Here is a 22666-nt window from a genome sequence, read left to right as displayed (position 1 = left end):
TAATGTTGGCTATGAACACAGCTGATCATATAAGTGGAAACAGAGAGTATTATGTGTCATTGGGCCCTTTTTATGAAATGTAAAGACAGTTCCCACTGATCATACTTAATAAAAATATAAAGCATAAAACAATCTTACCAAAGCATTTCAAGAACAAGAATTTAATCTCTCTCATATCCTGCCTCTCTTCATCTCTCAGGTGTACGATCTGGCATCTCCAGGTGAGAGTGTGGACAGTGCACCTGGGTGCAGGCTTACAGACGGGGTGTGCGTGACAGCGGCCGGTCCGTCATGTGGTGTCCACGCCTCCTGTCTCTCCGAGTGGGGCTCCTTCAGCTGCGAGTGCCGCCCAGGATACACTGGACACAAGTGTGACAGGGGTAAGGGAGAGTTTCCTGATATCTTCTGTTTGGGGGATCATATGTGGATATAGAAATAGATGTAGGAGTGCAAAATTCTCAAACTTTGAGGATTAAAAATGCTGTGAGACCAGTTTAAATGTTTATCTCCTCCTTCCTCCTTCAGCTGTCCCAGAGTTCTCCTTCGACTCAAGCAGCGTGGTACGTTTTCAGCTCAGAGGAGGCAGCAACTCCCGACGCACTTACATCCAGTTGCTCCTCCGAACAAGAGCCACCTCAGGCACTCTGCTCTCCGTGGCATCTCGGGAGGCCAACGAGTACATCATTCTGGAGGTTTGTCTCTCTCTGAGACAACTTTAACTGACCATACCCCAAGATGGACAGTTGTATATCACAGCTGATGTTTTCAGATATGTCTTCCTGACTTGAAGATCATTTAACTTCATGAATGCAATTTATGTTGATAACTTTCACAGGATATATAATTTGTAGTTACACCACAATGTTTAACATGGAGTCATCTTTGTCTGGGCGTATGTGCTAAACAGGGCTCGTTATGTATGAAGCCTCCCATGTAAAACCTTATGAAATAGAAGTGTAGTGATCTACTATTTTTTTTTTTTTTTTCAGATTGTTGAGGGTCACATCTCGGTGCGTGTCAACCTGGGTGACGGTGCACACATGCTGCGGCTTCACGGCCACCGAGTGGACGTTGGACAGTGGGTCCTGGTCAGCCTCAGTCGCCATGACAATATATTCACCCTGCGGTTGGAGCAGGGCGGGGGCTCCAGGGAGGTTCAGGCTCAGCTGGGGAGCCGCAGGGAGCTTGTGATTTACCCAGCCAGCCTAATCGTTGGCAACGGACCAAATGCTGGTGACAAGGCTGACTTTCAGGGTGAGATCTCGACCTGTTCTGAATTGTTCTGTTAAAAAGTCTTTGATTTTACAATGTTTGAAACTGAGTAAATTGACCCGAGAAAATCGGATATCTATGATAACAATGGGATAGATTTTTTTAAATATTTTTCAATAGCGATTAATTGTTGTCTTTTGCTTACATGTTTGTGTTTTCATACAACAGACTAAAGAAGATTACAGATTTAGACTTAAATCTATCCAGACAATCCTCTTATGGTGTTCATCATGAGATATTTTGAGTGTGTGAAGTGTGTTGTCCTTTTAGTAACAGCGTAATCAAGTGGGGTCTTTAATCCATAAATGATTAGGATTTTAAAGAAAGTAAAAGTGACCTTTTCTCGTGCAGGTTGTCTGCGGGATGTTCGATTTAATGGTCAGGTCCTTCCTTTGGATGGGCAGAGCCGGGACTTGGTAACAGTGTTGGAGAAGCGAGGTGTCACCTCAGGTTGCTCCAGCAACGCCTGCAGCAGCCAACCCTGCCGCAGCCCACTGCGCTGCATTGATCTGTGGAGGAAACACCAGTGCAAGTAAATGACTCATTAACACAGTCTTGCACACGTGCATGACCTCCATTAAACTGCCACTAATTTATTCTTGAAGTCATACAAGATTATAATTTAATACAATTTAGGTTTGTAGAATATTACAACCTAAATAGCTCATCTTGTCATTTCTTGTGAACTCTAAACTTTCCCAGGTGTCCTGGAGCTCAGGTGACAGTGACAGATGACTCAGGTCAGCACCGTTGTGTGCCATCGCCCTGCGGACCGTCCTCCTGCCGTAATGGCGGCATCTGCCAGGCTCTGTCACCCGACAGTTTCCAGTGCAGATGTCAGGAGGGTTTCAGGGGTCAGCGCTGTGAACTGGGGCAGGTCAAAGGTCACCGGCTGGCCGCCCTCAGTCCCAGCTCCATCCTGGCCATCAGCATGTGCCTGCTCGTCTTCATCGGTAAGGGCGATTCATTAGTGAGATGAATTTTAACACACCAGGCTAAATTAAACTTCCTCTAAACTTTTATGTTCCATTCAGAAAAATGATACCAAGTTAACTGAAGTAAAGAAAGATCTGGATCCATCTTCAGTTCAAGTTCAAGTGATTTGACAAGTCATCTCTAAATAACATAAATATAACATCAACTAAACATAGCCAAGTCAGCCTGAAGGAATCTCTGGTACAGAGCTAGAATCTGGAATAAAGAAACCATCTAAAAACAAAAAGATACAAGCACTTTTTTGGCCCATAGCAAACACAGCAATAGGCCCCCTCCATTTCCCTTATTTTTCAACATATTTCAACCTTTGCTTAATATTCACACATCCATAGTCAGCTTGTTTGGCAGTTAAATGCAAGCATAAAGTAGCAGTATTAAGTATAATAATCTCCTAGCTCATGTGATCTATTGCTGTGGATAGTTTTAGTCTCTGAAACACTTTGTGCCAGGTTGTCATGCTGGTGATATGTGCAATAAAACCTTTTATTTCAGCTTAAGTGGACTAAAAGATTTTCTCAATTACTGAAGTCATCCCACTTATCCCACTCAGTGCTCTTTGTTCTTTTGGTGCAAAGACTGCAAAAGAAACAGCTTGTTGGAAGCAAATGCCAAAAAAGTAAATCTACACACGCATACTTTCAAATTAGCCATCTCTTTTTGTTCTTATTGCTTATGTAACTAACTTATGTAACAGATTGCAGCTCAATAGCATTTCCAATAGATCAAAATGTACAGACATGCTGTTGCAGAGGGAACTGGGTAATATAACATAACTTGAAACATTATATCCGGTCAGCCACTTAGTTTTAACATAGATGGTTGCTTCCCTTAACATTGCACTAACTGTAGTGTCAGGTTGTTTGTATTTCCACTGTTAGGCTTCATTTCCTGACAACCTCTTGTTGTCCTCAATAAGTTAGTGTTTTTTATTGATACTCCTCCTACGTGGGGCTCATTTCTCACCTGTTTGCCATTATTATAAAATGTATTTGTCATTGCTTGGTTTTAATGTTTCTGAATAAATGCAGCTAAAGTAGATCAGATTTTATTGAAGATTTTTATTGAAGATCATTAATGTTCCACTTTGCATTCAAGCTGCTCTGCAACCGGCAAGAGGAAAATTAATGTCTACTGAGGAAGGGTACTAAAATATGTATGAAAAGATGCTTAGCAATGTTGACTGCTTTTCTGTGTGTTTATTTGTAGTAGTGCTGGTGGCAGTGACGGTTTGGAACCAGAAAGGCAGCCGAAACAAGTTCAGAAAACGAGGAGTTTACCACATCCCTGCAGAACATGAGAGCTGGGAGGACATCCGAGAAAACATCCTCAATTACAACGAGGAAGGTGGAGGAGAGCAGGACCAGGTACACACATACCCAAATAAGTTGTTTTAAACAAAATATGTTTATACCCTTAAATATGGGGTAGTTCCAGGCAAGAACCAACTTAGAACTGAATCTATTAACAGTCCTGAGTCAACACCAGAACCACTTTGGACAAAAAGGGGTGTTTTGGTGTATCTATTAAAAACTGAGGCAAGTATATGTGGTCATCCTTAACTTTCTACCACTGTGCCTCTCCACAAAAATCAGTCCACTGAACACTTAATGGCCACTTTTCCTACTGAAATCCCAGTTTTTTGAGTAGACGTGCAACCTTCAAACATCTGAAGTGCATTGCTAGCTCTTCAAAAATAACTGTGCTTTTCAGCAATAACTATACTATAACATGTTTACATTAAAAACTCTGAATATGCTTAACTTGGACTTAAAGCAAAAAGGAAACATGGAAGAAGACACAGGAAGCTATGAAATGCAGCACAGTTCTGCTACCATAACAAATATGTTGTGGTTCTTTAACAAATCACTGGGAATTCAAAGCTTTGTGTTATTAAATCTCACCTGCAGAAAAGAGTTTTTAATGTATAGTCCTAATTCATAATAAAACATCTTATTTACAGAGTACATCTGTTTTTTTCCCCCCTTCTATCCCATCAGAATGGTTATGATATCACAGAGCTGAAGCGTCCACTGTGTTCCAGTTTGTCTCAGTCATCTTCCTGCACCACCGCCCCACTCATCAAATCCTCGCCTGGCTCCCAGGAAGAGGTCCATCCATCCAGTTCTTCCTGCAGCTCAGGTGCTCCCTACCTCAGCATCCCACATCACCATCACCACCACCATCAGCACACTACCAATCCCAGCTACAACGGAGATTCAACCTACGCCAACTACACCACTCACGCAGGCAGAGACATGGAGACAAGTGACGCAGGCAGTTATGTTGACGCCACATCTGGGTCGCGCTCCCATGTGGACTTTAAAAGCTACGTGGCGCGAATCATTTGGGAAGCAGATAATGACAGCGAGGCTTTCCCAACAGATGCCTACCACGTCTGGTGTGTGGAAGGTTCTGGGTCCTCAGCAGGAAGCCTCAGCTCTCTGGGATCTGCAGTGTCCTGTAGAAAAGTTGCCTGTGGAAACAAAGAGGAGGAGGATGAAGGAGAGTTTGTGTACGAGAGGCTGGCACGATGGGGCCCAAAGTTCCAGACATTAAGTGAGATGTACGACCAGCCCCAGCTGGCGCTCACATACAGGGATGCAATCGCCTACATACAGAGGAGTCACAGCCATGATCCCCTGCCTCAGCACCACTAGGGGGCGCTACACAACCCCAGCCACATACATTGTGTAAGTGGAAAGAAAGAAGCTCCGTGCTGCTTTTACTCCACATCTGAAAACAACAAAAGAAAGGCTAAATTTTCAGGGTATATCATTTCAACAAAATGCAGCAAAGCTATAAAAAAAATAAAAATTAAAAAATAATAATACACGAAGCAGAAAAAGCAAAGCTTAATCAGCTGCAGTTTCTCAATCCAGTAACCCACCCAACAGACACAATGATGATAGTAGGTGGTGCTCTTCACAGATGATTTTAAAAGCAGAAAAAGATCATAAATACCAGACATCATGTAAGCTGAAAGATCCATGATGTTAATAAGCATTTGGTTGGTGCCACAAAGCTAAGCTATGAATTAGAAAGAGGTTAAAGCCCAAGTACAGCTCTGAACATGGCTCCCATCAGCCCAATAAAAAACCAACAAAACCCTGTGAGGGATGCTAAAATCTGATTGGCTGTCTCATACCTTTGTCTCAGACTTTTGTAATGACTGGCTTTGTAATTAAATTAGGCTGGTCAATCAGTCTGTGATCACTGAGAACCAGTCAGGAAAGCACTACAGAGAAAGTTTAATGTGAGTAAAACCTAAACCAAACAGCAAAATGTCACAGATTCAGATGTTACATAATGCAGCTCATGATTTAGCTGTTTTAGCATTAGTTTAATGTTTCACACAATATAGAAAATGGCACACGTTTTTACATGGCCTCAGTAACGTTTTGGAGTTCTTATTTGATGCATATTTCTTTTCATATTGTTTTCATCCATTTTCACTCAAACATTGTTGGTTTTGATCCCTATATAGTTATTCCTCACAATGTCAGTGTAACAATATGCAACTTTTAAATGACAAACTACAAATTCAGATTGACCTTAGAACACAAATGGCACCAAAAATCATCACATCTTCCTTTTTAAACTGCTCGAACATCTCTGTGCATTAGATGTCACGTAAACGCAGCAGCTCTGCTCTAGTGTGTAGGTCAATGACGACAGTAAATCAGAGACACTTTCAGGGCAGGGACGGTTCAGTTCGTGTCCTCGTGGTAGCTCATGTGGAAAACAAGATGCAGGACAGAGATGTTAGAGGCCAGAGTTGTGGTTCAGAGGCTTAAAGTAGGAAAAAAAGCACAGAATATATATATGTTACTGCTTCATCTACCACCCAGGAAAATGCCACCCAACTCGATCTTTTCCTTTAATTTCTTCTTTCTAAGTACTTTGTTGTGCTGTATTTATTTTTTATTTTTTTATGTGTAGGTCACTGTGCTTTCCTTTTGGAAAATTGAACTTTCAGGGTCATAACAGGATATTTCTAAAGGAAAATTATCATCAAATTGTGTTAGAAATGTTCAGGGTGGGTGGAGATGAGTGTGGAAGAATGATTTTGGTACATTTAAAAATGCAGACATTAAGGCCTTGACCCTGTAATCTTACAAAGAAAACTCAACATTTTTCTTTGAGGGCATTTTAATGGAGCATTTCTGTCTTTTTTTATCTCTGCCCGAGCAGTTTTCATTTTGACCTGCTTGTACAACCCAAAAAGAAATCAATCTCACAAAGAAATGTTAAAACAGGACGAGGCTTTCTTTCGCAGTTTTATTTTAAAAAGAAATGTCACTTTGACTTTGTGCTTTCTGAATTTTGAGACCATCAAAACACTCTTAATAACCAGCTTTTGATTTGTCTTTTCTACCTTCTTGTTGCACTAGTAGATGATTCAGAGTCTTCAGACAGGATCGAAGAATCAGTTTGACAAAAAAAAAAAGCCTTGCAAGCTCACCATGTGAAACACTTTTTACCCCCCCAGTGTTTCCACCTTGTAAAATCAGCTTTGCTGGTATGTTTTCAGATGAGAGATTATTTTTCTACTCCTTAAAGAAACTTCCCATAAGGTTCTTTCCAGTTACTGTTGGTTGTGTGTTGTGTTAAGTGGAGCAGAGGAAACGACTTGTGTTAAGCTCAAGGGAAATCTGCATTTTCAGCTGAGCTGCTGACAAATGTACATCTGCCTACTTGAAAAGTATAACAGTAGAACTCCTAATCTGAAATATTTGTAGCTCATTACTTGTTCACCTGTGTGAGATCCACATTTCACTGAGTCACACCTTCATTTTGGTTCATGAGCAGCTTCTTGCACATTTAGCATCCTCACACCAGAGGTCACTGAAGAGAAGTGATACTAATAAAACACAATTATTTCAATCACATAGATTTGAGTGTAAAAAGTCTAGATGGGCTAGATTCAGTTCATGTTGCACAAATTACATTTAAATCTTAAAATTCAAGTAAAAAATTTAGATTATTCTGTCAGGATACCTATAATAAGCCTTTAAATCTGACATTCAGCCAATGAAATGGTGTCAGATTGTTCATCCAACCCCAAATTTAGAGGGCAAAGCAATAAACACACGGCTTTTAAATAGCTGGTATAATGCTAACGAGCTATTTATTGCCACAGAAGTGTGAGCTGTGTTTACACTTCAGTAGGGTATAAGTGAAGAAAGGAATTTTAGAACTATTGTTGTTCAATCAGAATTTTGGGGATCACTTTTTGTTGGATTAAAATCTTGCCCATCATATTTTTTCTACTTAAATATGATCTCAATTAATTTGAATAATTTGGCAAAATAGAAATGTTAAAGTTTATATGAATATTTTCATTTAGAAGAATAGTGTTAAATTCAATGCAAAAAAAATGTCTGTGGAGCCTCTACTTGAACAATACAGCAATCTTGAGTAATATTTTCAAGTAGCTAGATGAACTTTTTTATTTTTAAGTAATGAGGTACGGGGGATTGTCCATTATTGGTTGCAGACTTTGACCAGAACTATGTCTGATGGCTGCTTCGCAGCCTGTCTCTTGGCTATGTATGTTTCCATTACACCGCTTGATGAATGTAGTTTTATATGGAGAGAAAAAGAAGAAGAAGACTGGTGGATGGAGTCTGGCCAAGCAAGAGTACAATCATTGTAGAAATGCTTTTTTAAAACTCTTACTTGAAAAAACATTTGATAATCTGTGTAAATCCAATCTCAGTTGTAAAAATAGTGACACAGATGAGTCCAAGTTTAGCCTTCTGGACATAATTCTTACCCAGAAAGTGTTATAGAACAAAAGTTAAAATTATGGCATATTTTGTATTTAACTATCAGAGCATTTGCAGCTGAGTTGGGATTCTACAGGAAAATAACTGCATATTTTCCATTTGGATAGTGGGATTGGTTCTATTTTTTCTTCTTGTTCCTAAGCAAAAAGAAAGAATGAGCCCTGAAAGAACTGTGCTCAAAGCTATGCATCCAAATGAAATACAGGTGTCTTTTTATGAACTGATGTGATGCAGATGTTGTGTGAGTTTTGGCCAGTGAAGTGTGCGACATCTGTCAGCATTTGTTGTAAAACCTGTGCTTTTAAAGCAGTTTAATATGTGTGAATGTGTTGTTGAATTCACATTTTATTATACTGTAGTTTGAAAGTGTCATTGGGTGCTGGGCAGTCTTGATCTGTATAATAAAATGTATATATGGACGTTTTATAGCAGCTGACCAATGAATATTCCTTTTGTATGTGACTTTTAATAAAAATAAATAAATAATTTTCCCCAGAAGTTTATTTTATATTCTTTGGTGCTAAAGAAACAAAAGTAAAACAGGTAAAATACAGCAAAAATTTAATTTTATTGATGGCTTTAATGTGAAGCTACTTAATTTTCCTTAAATATGGTATTTGAGAACGGAGATACTTTTCACATGAAAGCATCATTCTTTGTAATCAACTGCATTAATACATCAGCTTATTATTCAATGGAAAGCAAAGGTCAAGTGTAATGTTTTTCTCACTATTGATACATCATTAATTATTCATTAATTTATTTTAACCTTGGCCTGTCCAGCATCTTAGCAAGCATGCTATGCTGAACAAATTTGCTTTACCAAAGGGAGCTTACTGAAAATAAAGAGAATAGAGATTTGTAGATATGAGGATCCCCCTTGACACTTCTTTATTTTTTTAGTTTGGTTATCACTGAATTACATATTATTGCTGGAGGAGATGAGTGAAAAGAAGACAGAATGAGCAAGTGAAGAATAAAAGGAAATAAAGATACAAAGGATAAAAAAAAACAACAGCAACAAATGTACAATCAAAATCCAAACAGACAACCAGCTGCTACACCTGTAGAGAAACTTACAGAAATCATCTTACAGCTTCTGTAAGAAAACAAAGCAGAGAATCATCAGGAGCACCAATAAGGGGACAAACTGAGAAAATCATAAACAACAAAAACACCAGCAACTAGGATGTGAATACATAACATCAGCAATTGGTGTGAGTGTAAATATACAGAATTAGTAGTTTTAATGAGATGGGATCATGCAAACGCAACCATGCCCCCTCCAAGGATCAAAAACAGACAAAGAGGGTCCCAACATGCAGGCAACAAGCAACTACTGCAGAGTATGGAACCCAGGCAGCCCACCACAGAGATGACCAGACACCCACCCAGAAGGTGAAGCACAGGGCCCAGGTGGCCCAGCTAAAATCTACAGATCACAATAAATGTTCAGTTATAGTCCTTTGTCCTCAGCATGAAATTGGTAGTGGGTAACAGCTGATTCGGGAAGAGACTAAATTTAGGGTTGATTCAAACTTGGTTTCCCTTTCAATAACTTTTCTTTTTCTGAAACATTTGAATGACAATTCTGAAACAAGCAATTTTGAGCTTGTTCTGAAAATACAAGCACCAAAGAATTAGACTCAAGATGATAAAAGCAAAAGCACACACTGCAAATGTAAGTCAGAAAAACAAAACAACTGCATAGATGATCTGAAGTTGTACTGTAAATATAGTTTCAAAATAACTGAACACTAAAACTTTGATTACAGATTAAAGCAGTACAGTTTGTAACTTCATGTCTGTATCACAGCACTAGAAAAAAAAATGTTACGATACACATTGACATGAACACAAGATCAGTGACCAGCTACAAATCAGTGGAGAAACAGATGCAGCAGCAACCACTGGGTGCAGAATCAGTGACAGCAGTCAGAGACACAGGGGCGTTTCCATGGGTAGAGCAATGTCTTTTACAATGTACATAAAAAAGACAAACGCTTTAACTCTATATATTCAAAACAGAATGTTTATATTTTTTGTGTTTTTTTGGGGGGGGATAATCACAGTATTGGTTACTGCTGTGATGCAATATTGCCACCATGTGGTCGTGCCTGTGATTGCACATGACTGCAAGAATTTGTTTCATTGAGATTTTTCATTCCTAACATTCATCAAAAATAAATGGTCTATGATCATAATTGATACTATTGTGATATGTATTAAATAACTCAACAGGGTCCCTTATAGCAACATTCCTAGTGAGAAATAATAATCAAAGCAAAAATAGGCTTTTAAATATGAAATCGCTTCCATATTTAAAGGTATAGCTTGTTAAAAAAAAAGAAAAAAGAACAAAAACATCAAAGATCAACAACAGAAAAACTCAGTATATAAATAAAACCGTTTCTATTCTATTCTATAAATGAGACATTTATATTTATTTTGTTGTGGGTCCACATACATAACAGGCATCCTGTTTGTGCCAACATTTTTACTGCAGTATCTCTGAATGGATAAACTTTTAGTGAAAACTCTCTGAGTGTTAAAGGTGCAGCATTGACTTTGTTTGGTTGGTACTAGAGCATTGTTAAGTACAGGGGTAAGTGACGCCTTAAAAAAAAGACAGTACACTTGTCCACAATTTTGGAGGAGTTACCTGTGGTGCAGTCATTACTGCACCTGACGCCACTGGATCAGTACACAGATGTCATTGCCTACGTGAGCATTGAAGCCCCCCAGCAGAACGAGGGAATCACCGGATAGAGTGCTCTCGAACACCCCTTCCAAGGACTCCAAAAAGGGTGGGTACGCTGAACTGCTGTTTGGTGAATAAGCACAAACAACACCCATCCCCCCACCTGAAGGCGGAAGGAGGCTACCCTCTCGTCCACCGGGGTAAACCCCAACGCACAGGCGCCAAGTCGGGGGGCAATGTGTATGCCCACACCTGCTCGGAGTCTCTCACCGGGAACAACTCTAGAATGGAAGCGGGTCCAGCCTCTCTCTCTAGGACAGTGGTTCCAGGGCCCAAGCCGTGCATCGAGGTAAGTCCAACACTCAAACTGTCATGCTTTTGGGCTAAGCCCGACCGGGCCCCATTGGAAAAGGTCCAGCCACTTGGTGCTTCCATATTTGCCCCACCTCCAGGCCTGGCTCCAGAGGGGGGCCCTTGTACCCACATCCGGGCATGGGAAACCTGGCTCCACTGATTTTACTCATCATAGGGTTCTATTGAGCCACGCTTTGTCTGGTCCCCCCACCCTACAGACCTGTTTGCCATGGGTGACCCTACTAGGGGCATAGAGCCCCCAACAACATAGCTCTGAGGATCATCAGGAAGCGCAAACTCCTTCATCACGTACATGCACTTTATACAAACTGCTCAATACATGCTCAATTTTATAGCAATTTTTAAAGGGTTTGGTTTGTTATAAACACCAGAGGTGTGACAATGCATACTTATAAATAAAACTTATGAATAATGATATTGAATAATTATAGCCAAAGATTCTAGAGCGCACTTTAACCATGGACTTAAATAAACAGATAGGTTGAATAAATATACACACGTATATATATACAAATATATGTTAAATCAATATTCAGGCTACTAAAACTCCACGTACAGACGTATATATATATATATATATATATATATATATATATATATATATATATATATATACACTGGATTAACAATGTTAAATAATTTGAATTATGAAATGTTTAGTTTAAACATGTCATAACATGTGTGTTTGTCTTTCAGCGCTGGGTTTTGTGTCTTAAACTCTTCTTAAAACATTGAGTCATTATTTGTTGGAAAAAATTACCTCTGACCTTCCTTCTCCTCCCCTCCCCCTACCAGACACAGATTTAGAGCAGACACTGAGTTGACATGAAGCATATGCATTGTTATGAATAATGAAAGGAGGTTAGGTTTCTCAGATGCAGTTGCTGCTCTACTTCCATCTTCGTGAGGACCAATCAGAAGGACAGCGAAGATGTTCTGGAGCTGTTCATCTGAAAGTTTGTCAGTGTTTCTTTAAGTGGAGCAGTGACAGATGGAGGCTTTGATTCATTCTTATTATTTAAGATGAACCATTTTTCCATTTAAGTCTCTGTTAAAAAACACATTCAGCTTTTCAAGCATTAATACGCTAAAGAATAAATGTTGTCCTCGCAATTACTGCATGTGTTACAGCATTTTATATAGTCTCTCTTTAATCTCGGTCTCAATTTTATTACATCTTACTATGCTTACATTACTCATTATATTCCCTTATCCATGTGTGTGTGTGTGTGTGTGTGTGTGTGTGTGTGTGTGTGTGTGTGGTGGGGGGTGGTGGTTGGGGGGGGGGGGTCTGAAACCACGCTTTCCCAGGCCTACACAATACTCTCACCGTAGGGGAGATGCTCATATGAAGGGGGAGCTCTCTGTCTGTTATTATAGCCTATATAAGTCTCACATACATTTAAAAAGAGGGGGAATGTCCTGGTCACTATTTAACTTTTTGTCATGGCTGCATGTCTTTGTGTTTGTACTTTTATTGCTGATGTTCTAGAGACATTCTTTTGTTTACACTATGATATTACATGAATTCAACTTTTTTTGGGGGGGGGGGGGGGTGGTAAAAAAATAAAAATAAATAAAAAAATAACACTAACATGAATATCATGACATTTAAGTTTATGATCATGTTCATTCTGGGTTAAAGACAGGTTTTAGGTTATAGGTTAGTTTAATTGTTGTTGCTGTGACAATTTTTATTTTAATTTCAGTTACATTTCTGTTACCATAAGTATTCATCAGAAAACCAAACCATTTATCCAGCTTTAAATTAGCCAGTTTGCATGTGTTAGTTTGGGTCAGATTTGTGCTGTTTTGTCTAAACATGTTTAAAACTTCAGAATATAAAATTGTATAGATTGTCACACCTGAAATAACCTACACCAACGTATTTTGCATGTCATCTATTAAAAATCCTAAAAAGAAAATCAAATAATTGCATGCTCAATCTTTTAGGGAAATTAAGTCTCAGTGAAGTCAGAAGCTATGAGCATTCAGCTTGTTGACGCATTTTCAGGCTGATTTTACGGCTCTGTGGTAGCTCATGAACTCCTGAACACTTTCAGCACTTCTCTCGTTAGTTTCTGCTCATTAGCACTGCGGTGTTTCTCTTGACCCACAATGGAGGCTCACTTTGTTTTCGTTTGACTGCTTTAACAATGAACGTCACACCAAACTGAGACCTGCTGTTTGTCTGAAACGCTCCTTCAGCACTGCAGTGAGGAAAGAAGCCGAGTCATTTTATGACACTTCAGTCAGACTCCAGTCTTACCAGTGTATCTGCCAAGCAAAGATAAAAAGTGACAGTGGTTTAAATGCTGGTAGAAAAAGAAAAGAAACAAATCTGAAAAATCAGCAACAAGAAAATCTTCAACGAAAAAATAGTGAGAAACTATTGTTTACTTCCATAGACATCCCAGTGAAAGTCTTATCACTTAAACCATGATTGATTGATTTATGGTTGTCCACCCCATGCATAACCTTAACTATCGCAGTGAAAACACTGATATTTTAATTAGACAACAAATTAAGCTACACTTTCATTCATATTGGTTTCTTTTTGTTTATTTGTTTAATAAACCTGTTAGGAAATGTCAGTTTGTGAGAACGCACCCTAGAGTATGTATCGGTTAAAGGACGTGCACATGTGTAGGCCTTTAAGTGCCTATATGGTCTTGTTTGAGCTTTTTAAATAAAATTTATATATAAATTTAGCACAAAAAAGTAAATACATTTGTGTTTGGTTGATTATTTATTTGTTGTAACAATGCATCTAGCCTGTTTATTTGCCTTTTAAATGGAGCCACATTTGTAAGGAAAATGCATTTGTGGAATAAGCAGCAGAGTTGAATATGTGGGTTGCCAATCCTGTCTGCCAATGTACCAACATGTTATTTTGCTACTGACTCGTGTTTGTGCTTTCTGCATCGAGACTGACTTTTTTTTTCCCCAATGAGTGAGATGCCGCTCGTTCCACACATCACACTGCCTCCATCAAAACCTGGAGCAGCAATCAGCATAGTGTTCTCCACACTTTGACCCTATGATCCACCTGCTGTAGGCAGAATCTGGATTCATTACTGAACATAACGTTCCTCTACATGTCCAGGTTCCTGTGCACATGTTTGAGACACCAAGGCAAATGACTGAAAGACAGTCAGGATAGGCCTCCTGGCAGCCTTATGAGACCAACGACTGGCTGTGTGAAGTCTGTTCCAGATTTTCTGAGAACTTTGCACCAGTGCTGGCAGTGAGGAAAGTCTTCCCAGCATGCCCACTTCCCAGCCGCTCTGACATCCCAGTTTTATGGAATTTGCACCTGATTGTCAACACCTGAGATACCAAAAGCTCAAAACCTGTCAGTAGCATAATAAAATGATTGTAATTAGCTAAACCCACATACTCAACTCTGCTGCTCATCACACAAATGAATTATCCTTGTGGCAAAATTTAAAAGGGAAATAAACAGGATTTCCAGTAATATGTGGTTAATTATCAAGAAGCATTGTTACAACAAAGTTTTCGCGTTTTATGATGGGACTGCAAGCCTTAAGAAATATTTTAATTAATCCCTATAAACAGATCATTTACCAGGAGACACACCCATAAATTCATTTAGTAAAAATTAAATTACATTTGGGCTGAGAATATTGGAATGAATCTGTTCTTGTGAACAAGTCAGCATGAAAAATCATTTATTTAAGACATTCAAATATAAAAGAAATTACACATTTCTGAATTGTTGTATTTACATAAACATACATTCTTAAACATCTACATACAGTTCACATGGTTACTTCACTGCAGAGGTTTACAGTCACAGGTTTATTTGATCTCCACCTTTGGGCTCGCTCCAGCTTAAATTAAGTAAATGTACAGCTCTTTTATTCAAAAAAAGGCACTAAGAAAAAAGTCCAGCTTATATTTGATGCAGAACTGTAATTCAAGCGGTGTCACAGAGCAAATATTATAAATAGCTTTAGCCTTTGGCAGCGATCAGACTGAGCTCAATCTCTGAAAAGATTTTACATATGAACAAACATTTTCTTTTACATACTAAGGCTTATCAATAAATACAAGACCTTAAAATGAAAAAGCAAAACTTTGCACAATTGTCAAGTTTCCCAGGAATGTAACAAAAGGGTGCAACTAAGTTGCAGCAGTTACAACAAAAAATAAAAGCAAGGACATTAAAGACAATGTTGCAACGTGTAGGTGAAATGCATTTAGAAGCACATGCACACGTCAGAATAACTGAATTTATCATTCCTATGGCTCCTGTAGCTCTGTATGAACAGGCTGTAGTTCATAAATCAAGACATCTATTCCTCTATGGCGAAACTTCAGAGATGAAATGTCAAATTGGGATGTTCATTTAAATGCATCACATGCCTAAATCCACCTGTTTAAAGTGGAGTGTGATTCACGTTAATAAAAATTATATTTAAAAAAAAAAAAAAAAAAAAAAAAAAACCTGGTTTTGCTAATTTCCTGAGAATCAACTGTAGCAAAATCTGGAGGCACACATGCCTCCATTTTAACAATAGCACCAGTGAAATTCCCCGTTAATACCTCTCAGGTATGAAATGATCAGCTTCCTCACAAACCTAAACTTGTTTATTTGAAAGAAAAGTATCTGATCAAATGTCATTACTGCCAGTTTCTCCACTTAACACCGAGTCAAGGAAAGCATCTGCTGCAGAGATGCCTGCAGCTGGTTCAGACTAAACAAAAGATTTGGTAACTTGACTAAGAACTGCAATCGCTTAAAAAGCTCCAAAGACTTTCTTTTTTCCTTTGGAGGTGCCATGGAATATTTTGTAAGCCTCCCTTTTTTGCCATTGCAGATTTTATTTTGATTAAACCAATTCATTTTCTGGTCACTGAATCAACCACCAGAAGTCTGAAATTAGTGTTAAAAAAAAAAAAAATTTAAAACAAAACAAGAGGTCTGTTTGCCCAAGTCGCGTCCTGTTCAGCGAGCCGTGTTTTCAAATGTCGGCCATCACATCAGGTTGGACTGAGGAGAGGTAGCGTGTCTCACTTGGTCCTTTCCCACTCAGGGATTGGCTGGTTTCTCTGTGCTGCTGGGCGGTGTCAGGAAAGTTCCTGCAGCAACAGGTGAGAGCTGACAGTCGAGACTGTCGATTTGATGCTCCTGCGCTTTTCTCTGCAGGATGACAAATCATAATGTCAGAAGTGGAAATTTGTTTTGTTCCAACAAATGAGTGACGTTCAAACTGTTAACATGGAAAAGTTCATGACTCGGCTGCTTCAAAGCTTCACAAAAGTTAACTTAAAACTGTTAAAACTGCCTATTTGCTCACGAACTACACTATACACAGAGAACTTACTAGTGGATAAAAGCCAACAGCTGCAGGTGAATTTTGGACACTCCATGGAAAACTACTAACAAACAGTTCTTAGAGCCCCTGTAGTTCACGTGTAAATATTTAAATTACAATATACCTCTAACATTTTTACTGTTTAGACCTAACTCATGTTTCATATAAGAGCTTCCACTACAAGCCATGAATATTTTTTTCCAACTTGTTTTAGGCAGAAAGAGGTTAAACCCTTCACAGCTCAAGACTTGTGCTGAAAAGACATCCCTATTGGGTCAGAATATGACAACAAAATACTAATGTATAATTATTCTGGCTGCATCATTTCTATAGATACGTGTTCTCCTTGCTCACCAGCAGGTCCAGGTAGGCTACATGTGTTTGAATGTTGTGTCGGTCATCAGCTTTAACTTTAGGGAAGTTCTTCAGCCGAGGTTTTGCTTCAGTCCACAACGTGTCCATGAAAGGAGTCATCCAATGTACACAGTCAGAGACGCTTTCCCACGTCAGGCCTGCAAAAAGACAAGAATATCACTGACTTTAACAAAAAATAAATAAATAAAAGCACAAAGATGTTTCTAATTATCAGTTCTAAAAAAATAAAACCTATTAATTTTATTTAACTAAAAATCATGAAGACAAGGACTCCACTGCAGAATTAAAATCAGGCACTACAGGTGACACCTACCTGAGACTTTATGGACAACATCAAAAGAGGAGAAGTGGCAGAAGGCTGCAGCAGCAAGAACACTGTAACTATAGTCCAACGAGTTGATGTCCATCATACACAAATCTAACAACTGCAACAAGACATAAAGGTCAGCCATATGCTTTGTTTACAGTCATCCTGGATCATAAACATAGTTACATGCCAAATTTTCTACATGAGGAAGAAGAGACCACATGTTGGCTTGTGAAGGTACCTGTGTGATCTGGATGTATGTTTCCTGACAGAACTGTGGCTCCAAGAAGTTCTCTCCGTCTTTCTGAGCTTCTACTTGAGCGTAAAGCTTCAACCAGGAGATGGGAGTTTCTGGACACAACTTCCATTCCAAAGCCTGCAGGACAACATTCACATTGGTCAGTTACTGGACATTTAAGATGATTTCAGGTGGTACAACTCTTCCAGAAACCAAACAGCAGTATTTTGTGAGGCTGCATCAGAAGAACCTCGCTTTCTGTAGACGTACCTTCAGTATGTGAAGCTCTGTGCGCTGGATGTCCCAGATGTCACAAGCTCCATCTGTGACGTAGGCAAACTCGTAGATTTTGGGAGGGTAGATTTCCTAAGGAAATGAGGTAAACAGTTATTTAAAAATTAGCTGCATTTGTTGCTTTTAACAATTTCAGTGATGAAACTGATTCGGATACATAGCCACATAAAAATATGAGAAATGTATGAGGGACCCACTTCTATCTTGGAGGCGATGAAAAGCGCTGTGATGCCAATGAGCTGCAGGTAATCTTTGTTGACATTCTCCTGAGTCAGCATGAAGCGGTCGAAGTAGTCCTGGGCGAGGTATGCCGTTTGTCTGTGGAGGCTGTACACTTCACTCACCTGCACAGAAACATGGATACAGGCTTGAACTATAATCATGATAACCCCAGTTTCTGTAAATTAAGGGTACATAAAAACATACTTTTCAGTCCTGTATTACAACTCACCTCAAGCAGCCAGTCCAAAAGGATTGATCTCATCTTGGGCTGCAGTTTGGGATGCCGCTGCAAGTAGCCTTTGTCGTGTCCATAGTTCAGCTCCTTGCTGATCATCTTTATCCACACGTCATCTGAGCAGGCCCAGCTGGAAGACAAAAATAAAAAGATAAATTAATAAAATTTTTGCTGCCTTTAATGCAAAGATGCAGCGTACTTAATATGAATATCATCTTCTGCAGCCCAGTTACATTAGCTACGCCAGTCCAATGATCCGAAAAGACATAAACCCTGACGTACCGCTAGTGTTTTCATAACAAGTGGAGACTAGCGGTGCAGCTAACACTTCTCAGTTCCATCACTACTCAGAAAAGACGACAAAAAGTTTTGGGCTAAAAATTAGTTCAAGCAACTACATGAACAGAATAAAGCTACTCCTACTGAAACCTACAGGAGAAAAATAAAGTGAGCCATCAGTAATAGAAACTAATGCCAAGTTAACTAAGCAAGAACATTAAAATCTGAATGCAGAGTGGAGTGAAGCATCAATTGAAAACAAAGGAGTGAATTGTTGACCTCACTGAGTTGCAAAATACTTTAACTACCTGATATTAGGAATGGGGGAAGCCTTGATGAAGAGGTTCTTGAACCTGTATTGTTTGAAGCCAGATGAGTCTGTGGGCTCCAGGTCTTTGTGGGGAGTTTCAATGAGAATGCAGGGACCCACATCATCTTCTGGCCAACATTTCTGGAAACACATCAAATACAAGGACATTTAAAAATGCAATTTTGAATAGCTGATCACAGCACTACAACTAGATCTTTTCAGTCAGAAACGGACAATGTTGAAAATTTTCCATCCTCTAAAACTTATGACTCAGTGTGGTTCATGTAGAGTCTTTGGGTGCCGGCTTCTTGTATTTATTCATTTTTCTTACATCTCATTAGCCAAATTATGTACATAATTTCTGTTTGAAGCATTTAGTATAAAGCATAAAATGTTAATACTAAAATGCGCTCATTGCCCTCCTGATATTTAAAAGATAAATGGTGACACCTTCTGTTGAAATGTAGGTACTGCAGAGCCACTGCTAATAAAGACAAAGTGGGCTACCCTTTACTACCTGAAGGTATGTTAAACTAACAAATGTATGGCACTTTACTGAAAATAACATAATGGAAACTTGTGGAAATACATAAAAGAAGGACTAAATTAAAAAGAGGGCAGGACACAATGTTATTGGGCGGTACCACACCCACCACAGATAATGAATTAGTAGCGGAGACTGTGTGCAAAGCTCTTATCAGTTATAAACACACACAATCATTTAGCGTGGGGGACATGTGGACACACTAACCTTTATTTCATAGTTTTGTTTCTTGGCAGCAGGTTGAAGCTTCTTCTTAGAAGACTGAGGAAGAAAATTAATTTTTAAATTCAGGTTAAAGTGAACAGCTATAACATGATAACATGTGATGAGCAGATAAAAACAAGACAAACCTCTGTCTTTCTTTTCTTCAGTGGGACTTTCACTGTTGGTTCTGGTGTGTTTGAATCTCTGGCTTGAAGTGTGATACGACCACTGAAATTAAAATTAAATCACATCAGCATCTTTGGAGCTTCTTGTAATGAAGCACATGTCATTCAACTTATTGCCCATCTAAAAAGGGTCATTCAAATTCCATTTAAACTCAATTTCCACAGTTTATACAAGTAACATTAAGGCAAAGCATGAAACTGATGTGAACGTTTCACCATTTAATAATCTTTAATAATCTACAAGCTGAACCCTTGAAAATGATCAGTTTTACATGTCATCATTTCACAGATGTTTGCTGTTTATGCATGGCAGTGAAGACATTAAATAACAAAAGTTATTTAGTTATTAAGTAGGTTTAAGTAAGTTAGTAGGAAAAATGTGTTTTCTGCACATGCTTTGCAAATCAGCTTTTCTCCCACCCCCTGTAAAAAAGGGTAGTTCCTCTTTGTGTCATAGGTAAATTAGAGAAACTTTAGCAACTAGCTGCATACCTGCGTCTGGACATGGTGTTGTCTTTATTTATGGCTCCGCTGCAAAAAAAGAAATAAAAAGAAGAGAGGTGAAATTTCAGAACTATGACTATGTACTTACAAACTAAGGTTTTTTGGGGGTTCATTTTGGGAATTTATCCAAGTATAAAATAACCTAAAGAGATCAAATTCTGCTGGAACCCTTATATAGTCTTCCTCAAAGTTAAAGGGGTATTTGCTGGAGCCAGTGGCCCTCAAATACAAATAATTACCCAATATGTATACAGGTAGCTAGTGAGGCCATACAAGCCTAAAATGGCCCTGAATGAACCCCCAAACTAATGAAATAACACTATAAGAAACCCACAACTTGCTCTTAAAGTACTCTTGATGGAGCCATATTGGGCTTTAGTAACAAAAATCTTAAAAAAGTCTAATTTTACAAGCAGTTTAAATCTGTTATAATCTGTTGCTAGCTTATGAGAGCAGACACAGTATTAGCTCGTGAACTAGAATAACGAACTCTCAAGTTTCACGACAAAAACCATAAGAGGTAACTAAAAAGAAATTAACCAAAAACCTTAAAGACAATATGTGGTTATAGTTTAACTTCCCGGTTCATTGTAAAGAGTTAAAAGTGATCAAAAGAGGTTAATACAGAGCCAAACTAGCCAGCCAAGTTCTGTAAGCTAGTGTAGCAACTGGAGCACAGAAAGAGGGGGGCTGGCGGCTCCCTCGATTTCAAACAAAAAAAGCCAAAAAATACCCCATCTAAACTCCAATTTCTCGTCTTCAACGATTAGCCACATGTCTTTAGGTATCTATTGTGTAGTTTGAGTGGGTAAAACAGCAAAATATTAACTTTTATCGAAGATTGAAACTCAAAGGCGCGCCAATTTCCACAACGCAGAAGCGGGAGGATTTGAGCCCTCCTCTCCGAACCTGCCCTAAGTTTACCAGAATAAAATAGCACAAAAGACAGCTTAATATTAGTCACACCACGTTTAAACATTTAATAACTTCTAGAACCAGGTTTCCAGAACCAAATAACTTAATAGAAGCCCGTTCCGAGCATGTTAAAGTCGACTAATCTGAGCCCACCGCGAGGCAACGCTGTGTTGGGGAGCTACTGTAATTAGCAAACCAAGCCCGGCAACTGCTAGCCAGGTCAACAAGAACTAGGTATCCCCAATATGCACATTACCAAGTAATCTTAAGTTTTGCATGCAACATCTGAAAACTTGTACGTTTAAGGCATACGGTTTGACAGAACAGAGGATACTCTGAAAGCAACTTTTAAAAATTCTATAAGACAAACCTCAATGTTGGTACAAACAAACCTCAAAGTAGCCCCTCGATTTTCACTAAGTAGACGTCCATGAGCAAATACAAAACCCAAAAGAGGTAAAGCAGAACGCTCTGAGTAAGTATTGTGTTTCTTTTACAGAAAAGATCTAAAACTACATTAATTATACAGTTCCTCTCGTGATCTGATTTAAAGTCATTTTACACATACCTCCTTTTTAAATAATGGCTTTTTACATGCAGAGCTCACTGTGAAAACCCCAGGAAGATTTTAACAGCAGCAGCAACTTGCCCTAAAACGACCCTCTCAGTATAACTGTCCGATTCAGGTCGGTGGTCTTACCTCCTCAGTGAAGGATGAATGAATGCATCAGCTGTGGCGCCGGCGCCAATCCTTATATCCGCATCTGTCTGCTACCACCAGTGCGCATGCCTGTTCCCGGTTAACATAAACGCGCTAAATGTTCAAATCTGAGCGGGGGCTTTTACAAATGAACTACACTGAATCATTTAAAGGGGGTAAGTTTACTCCGCTCTGCTGTGGGGTATATTAGTAAAAGTGTTAAGCGCAGTTAAACGTGTTTTCTCACCGTGTTTCCACGATATTGCACTAGTTTCTTATGAACACAGTGTCGCTCGAAGGTTTTGTGAAGTAAACACTAATTTCCGTACATTCCGGTTGGATTTTAACGAGTCGGTACACTATATAGTACAGTTTTACATCGGGCAAATAGAGTATTTGTTGGGTTTTATAGAATTATATTACAATTTTTACGCGGTACCTGAACTGTTTCCGCATACGAGTCCCGCCTGTGGGAGGTAACCATGTGACGTCAAGCCAATGAGAGGATGAGCAGTGACAGCCGCGTGCTTTCTCTTCAGAATGTAAACATAGACAGCACGTGGTGTTGCTGTCAAACAGGGCAGCAGAAATCTGATGACAAGAGCTTGTCATTCAGCTTTTGACTTCTTTATATATATATATATATATATATATATATATATATATATATATATATATATATATATATGAACATTCCAACCCACCAAAAGATCTAAAAAGACTCCACAAAGACCCTTAATGACTTCAAATACAGAAAACTATCAAAGAAAGATAACAATAATTTCACAGTGATATTTTGTTTTTTGGACAGCCAAAAGACAAATGAAGAGAGCATCCATTTACACTACTGTGTCATTCTATAGTTGTAATAACATTAAC

General features: G+C 38.8%; 2 protein-coding genes across 4 annotated transcripts in view; one reads left to right on the top strand and one right to left on the bottom strand.

Moving 5' to 3' along the window:
* Positions 1 to 8545, top strand: part of si:dkey-22o22.2 (neural-cadherin) — a 152661-nt gene extending 144116 nt beyond the window's left edge. The window contains exons 28-34 of the mRNA XM_041988730.1: positions 200 to 380; positions 526 to 692; positions 990 to 1254; positions 1624 to 1804; positions 1975 to 2225; positions 3475 to 3632; positions 4266 to 8545. Of these exons, the coding sequence (XP_041844664.1) occupies positions 200 to 380; positions 526 to 692; positions 990 to 1254; positions 1624 to 1804; positions 1975 to 2225; positions 3475 to 3632; positions 4266 to 4925 (1863 nt within the window). The 3' untranslated portion in view covers positions 4926 to 8545. The remainder of the gene's footprint in view (positions 1 to 199; positions 381 to 525; positions 693 to 989; positions 1255 to 1623; positions 1805 to 1974; positions 2226 to 3474; positions 3633 to 4265) is intronic.
* A 6266-nt stretch (positions 8546 to 14811) lies between these two features.
* On the bottom strand, positions 14812 to 22276 carry ccne2 (cyclin E2). Of its 3 annotated transcripts, none has more exons than XM_041986846.1 (12): positions 22227 to 22276; positions 20161 to 20199; positions 19630 to 19711; positions 19487 to 19540; positions 18734 to 18876; positions 18141 to 18276; positions 17887 to 18033; positions 17666 to 17761; positions 17399 to 17533; positions 17164 to 17275; positions 16830 to 16987; positions 14812 to 16300 (listed from the first exon to the last, which is right to left on the bottom strand). In XM_041986846.1, the coding sequence occupies exons 1-12, from the start codon at positions 22241 to 22243 to the stop codon at positions 16190 to 16192; spliced, it is 1230 nt and encodes a 409-aa protein (XP_041842780.1). In that variant the 5' UTR covers positions 22244 to 22276; the 3' UTR covers positions 14812 to 16189. The 3 variants fall into 3 exon arrangements, with proteins under 3 accessions (XP_041842780.1, XP_041842782.1, XP_041842781.1); XM_041986848.1 differs by lacking the exon at positions 22227 to 22276 and adding an exon at positions 21788 to 21842; XM_041986847.1 differs by lacking the exon at positions 22227 to 22276 and adding an exon at positions 20906 to 21031.
* Between the last annotated feature and the right edge of the window lie 390 nt (positions 22277 to 22666).

This window comes from Melanotaenia boesemani, chromosome 6 (genome assembly GCF_017639745.1).
Source record: "Melanotaenia boesemani isolate fMelBoe1 chromosome 6, fMelBoe1.pri, whole genome shotgun sequence".
NCBI classification, from domain to species: Eukaryota; Metazoa; Chordata; class Actinopteri; order Atheriniformes; family Melanotaeniidae; genus Melanotaenia; species Melanotaenia boesemani.
The sequence above is the reverse complement of the archived record's forward strand: the minus strand, read 5'-3'. Positions and strand labels throughout refer to the sequence as shown.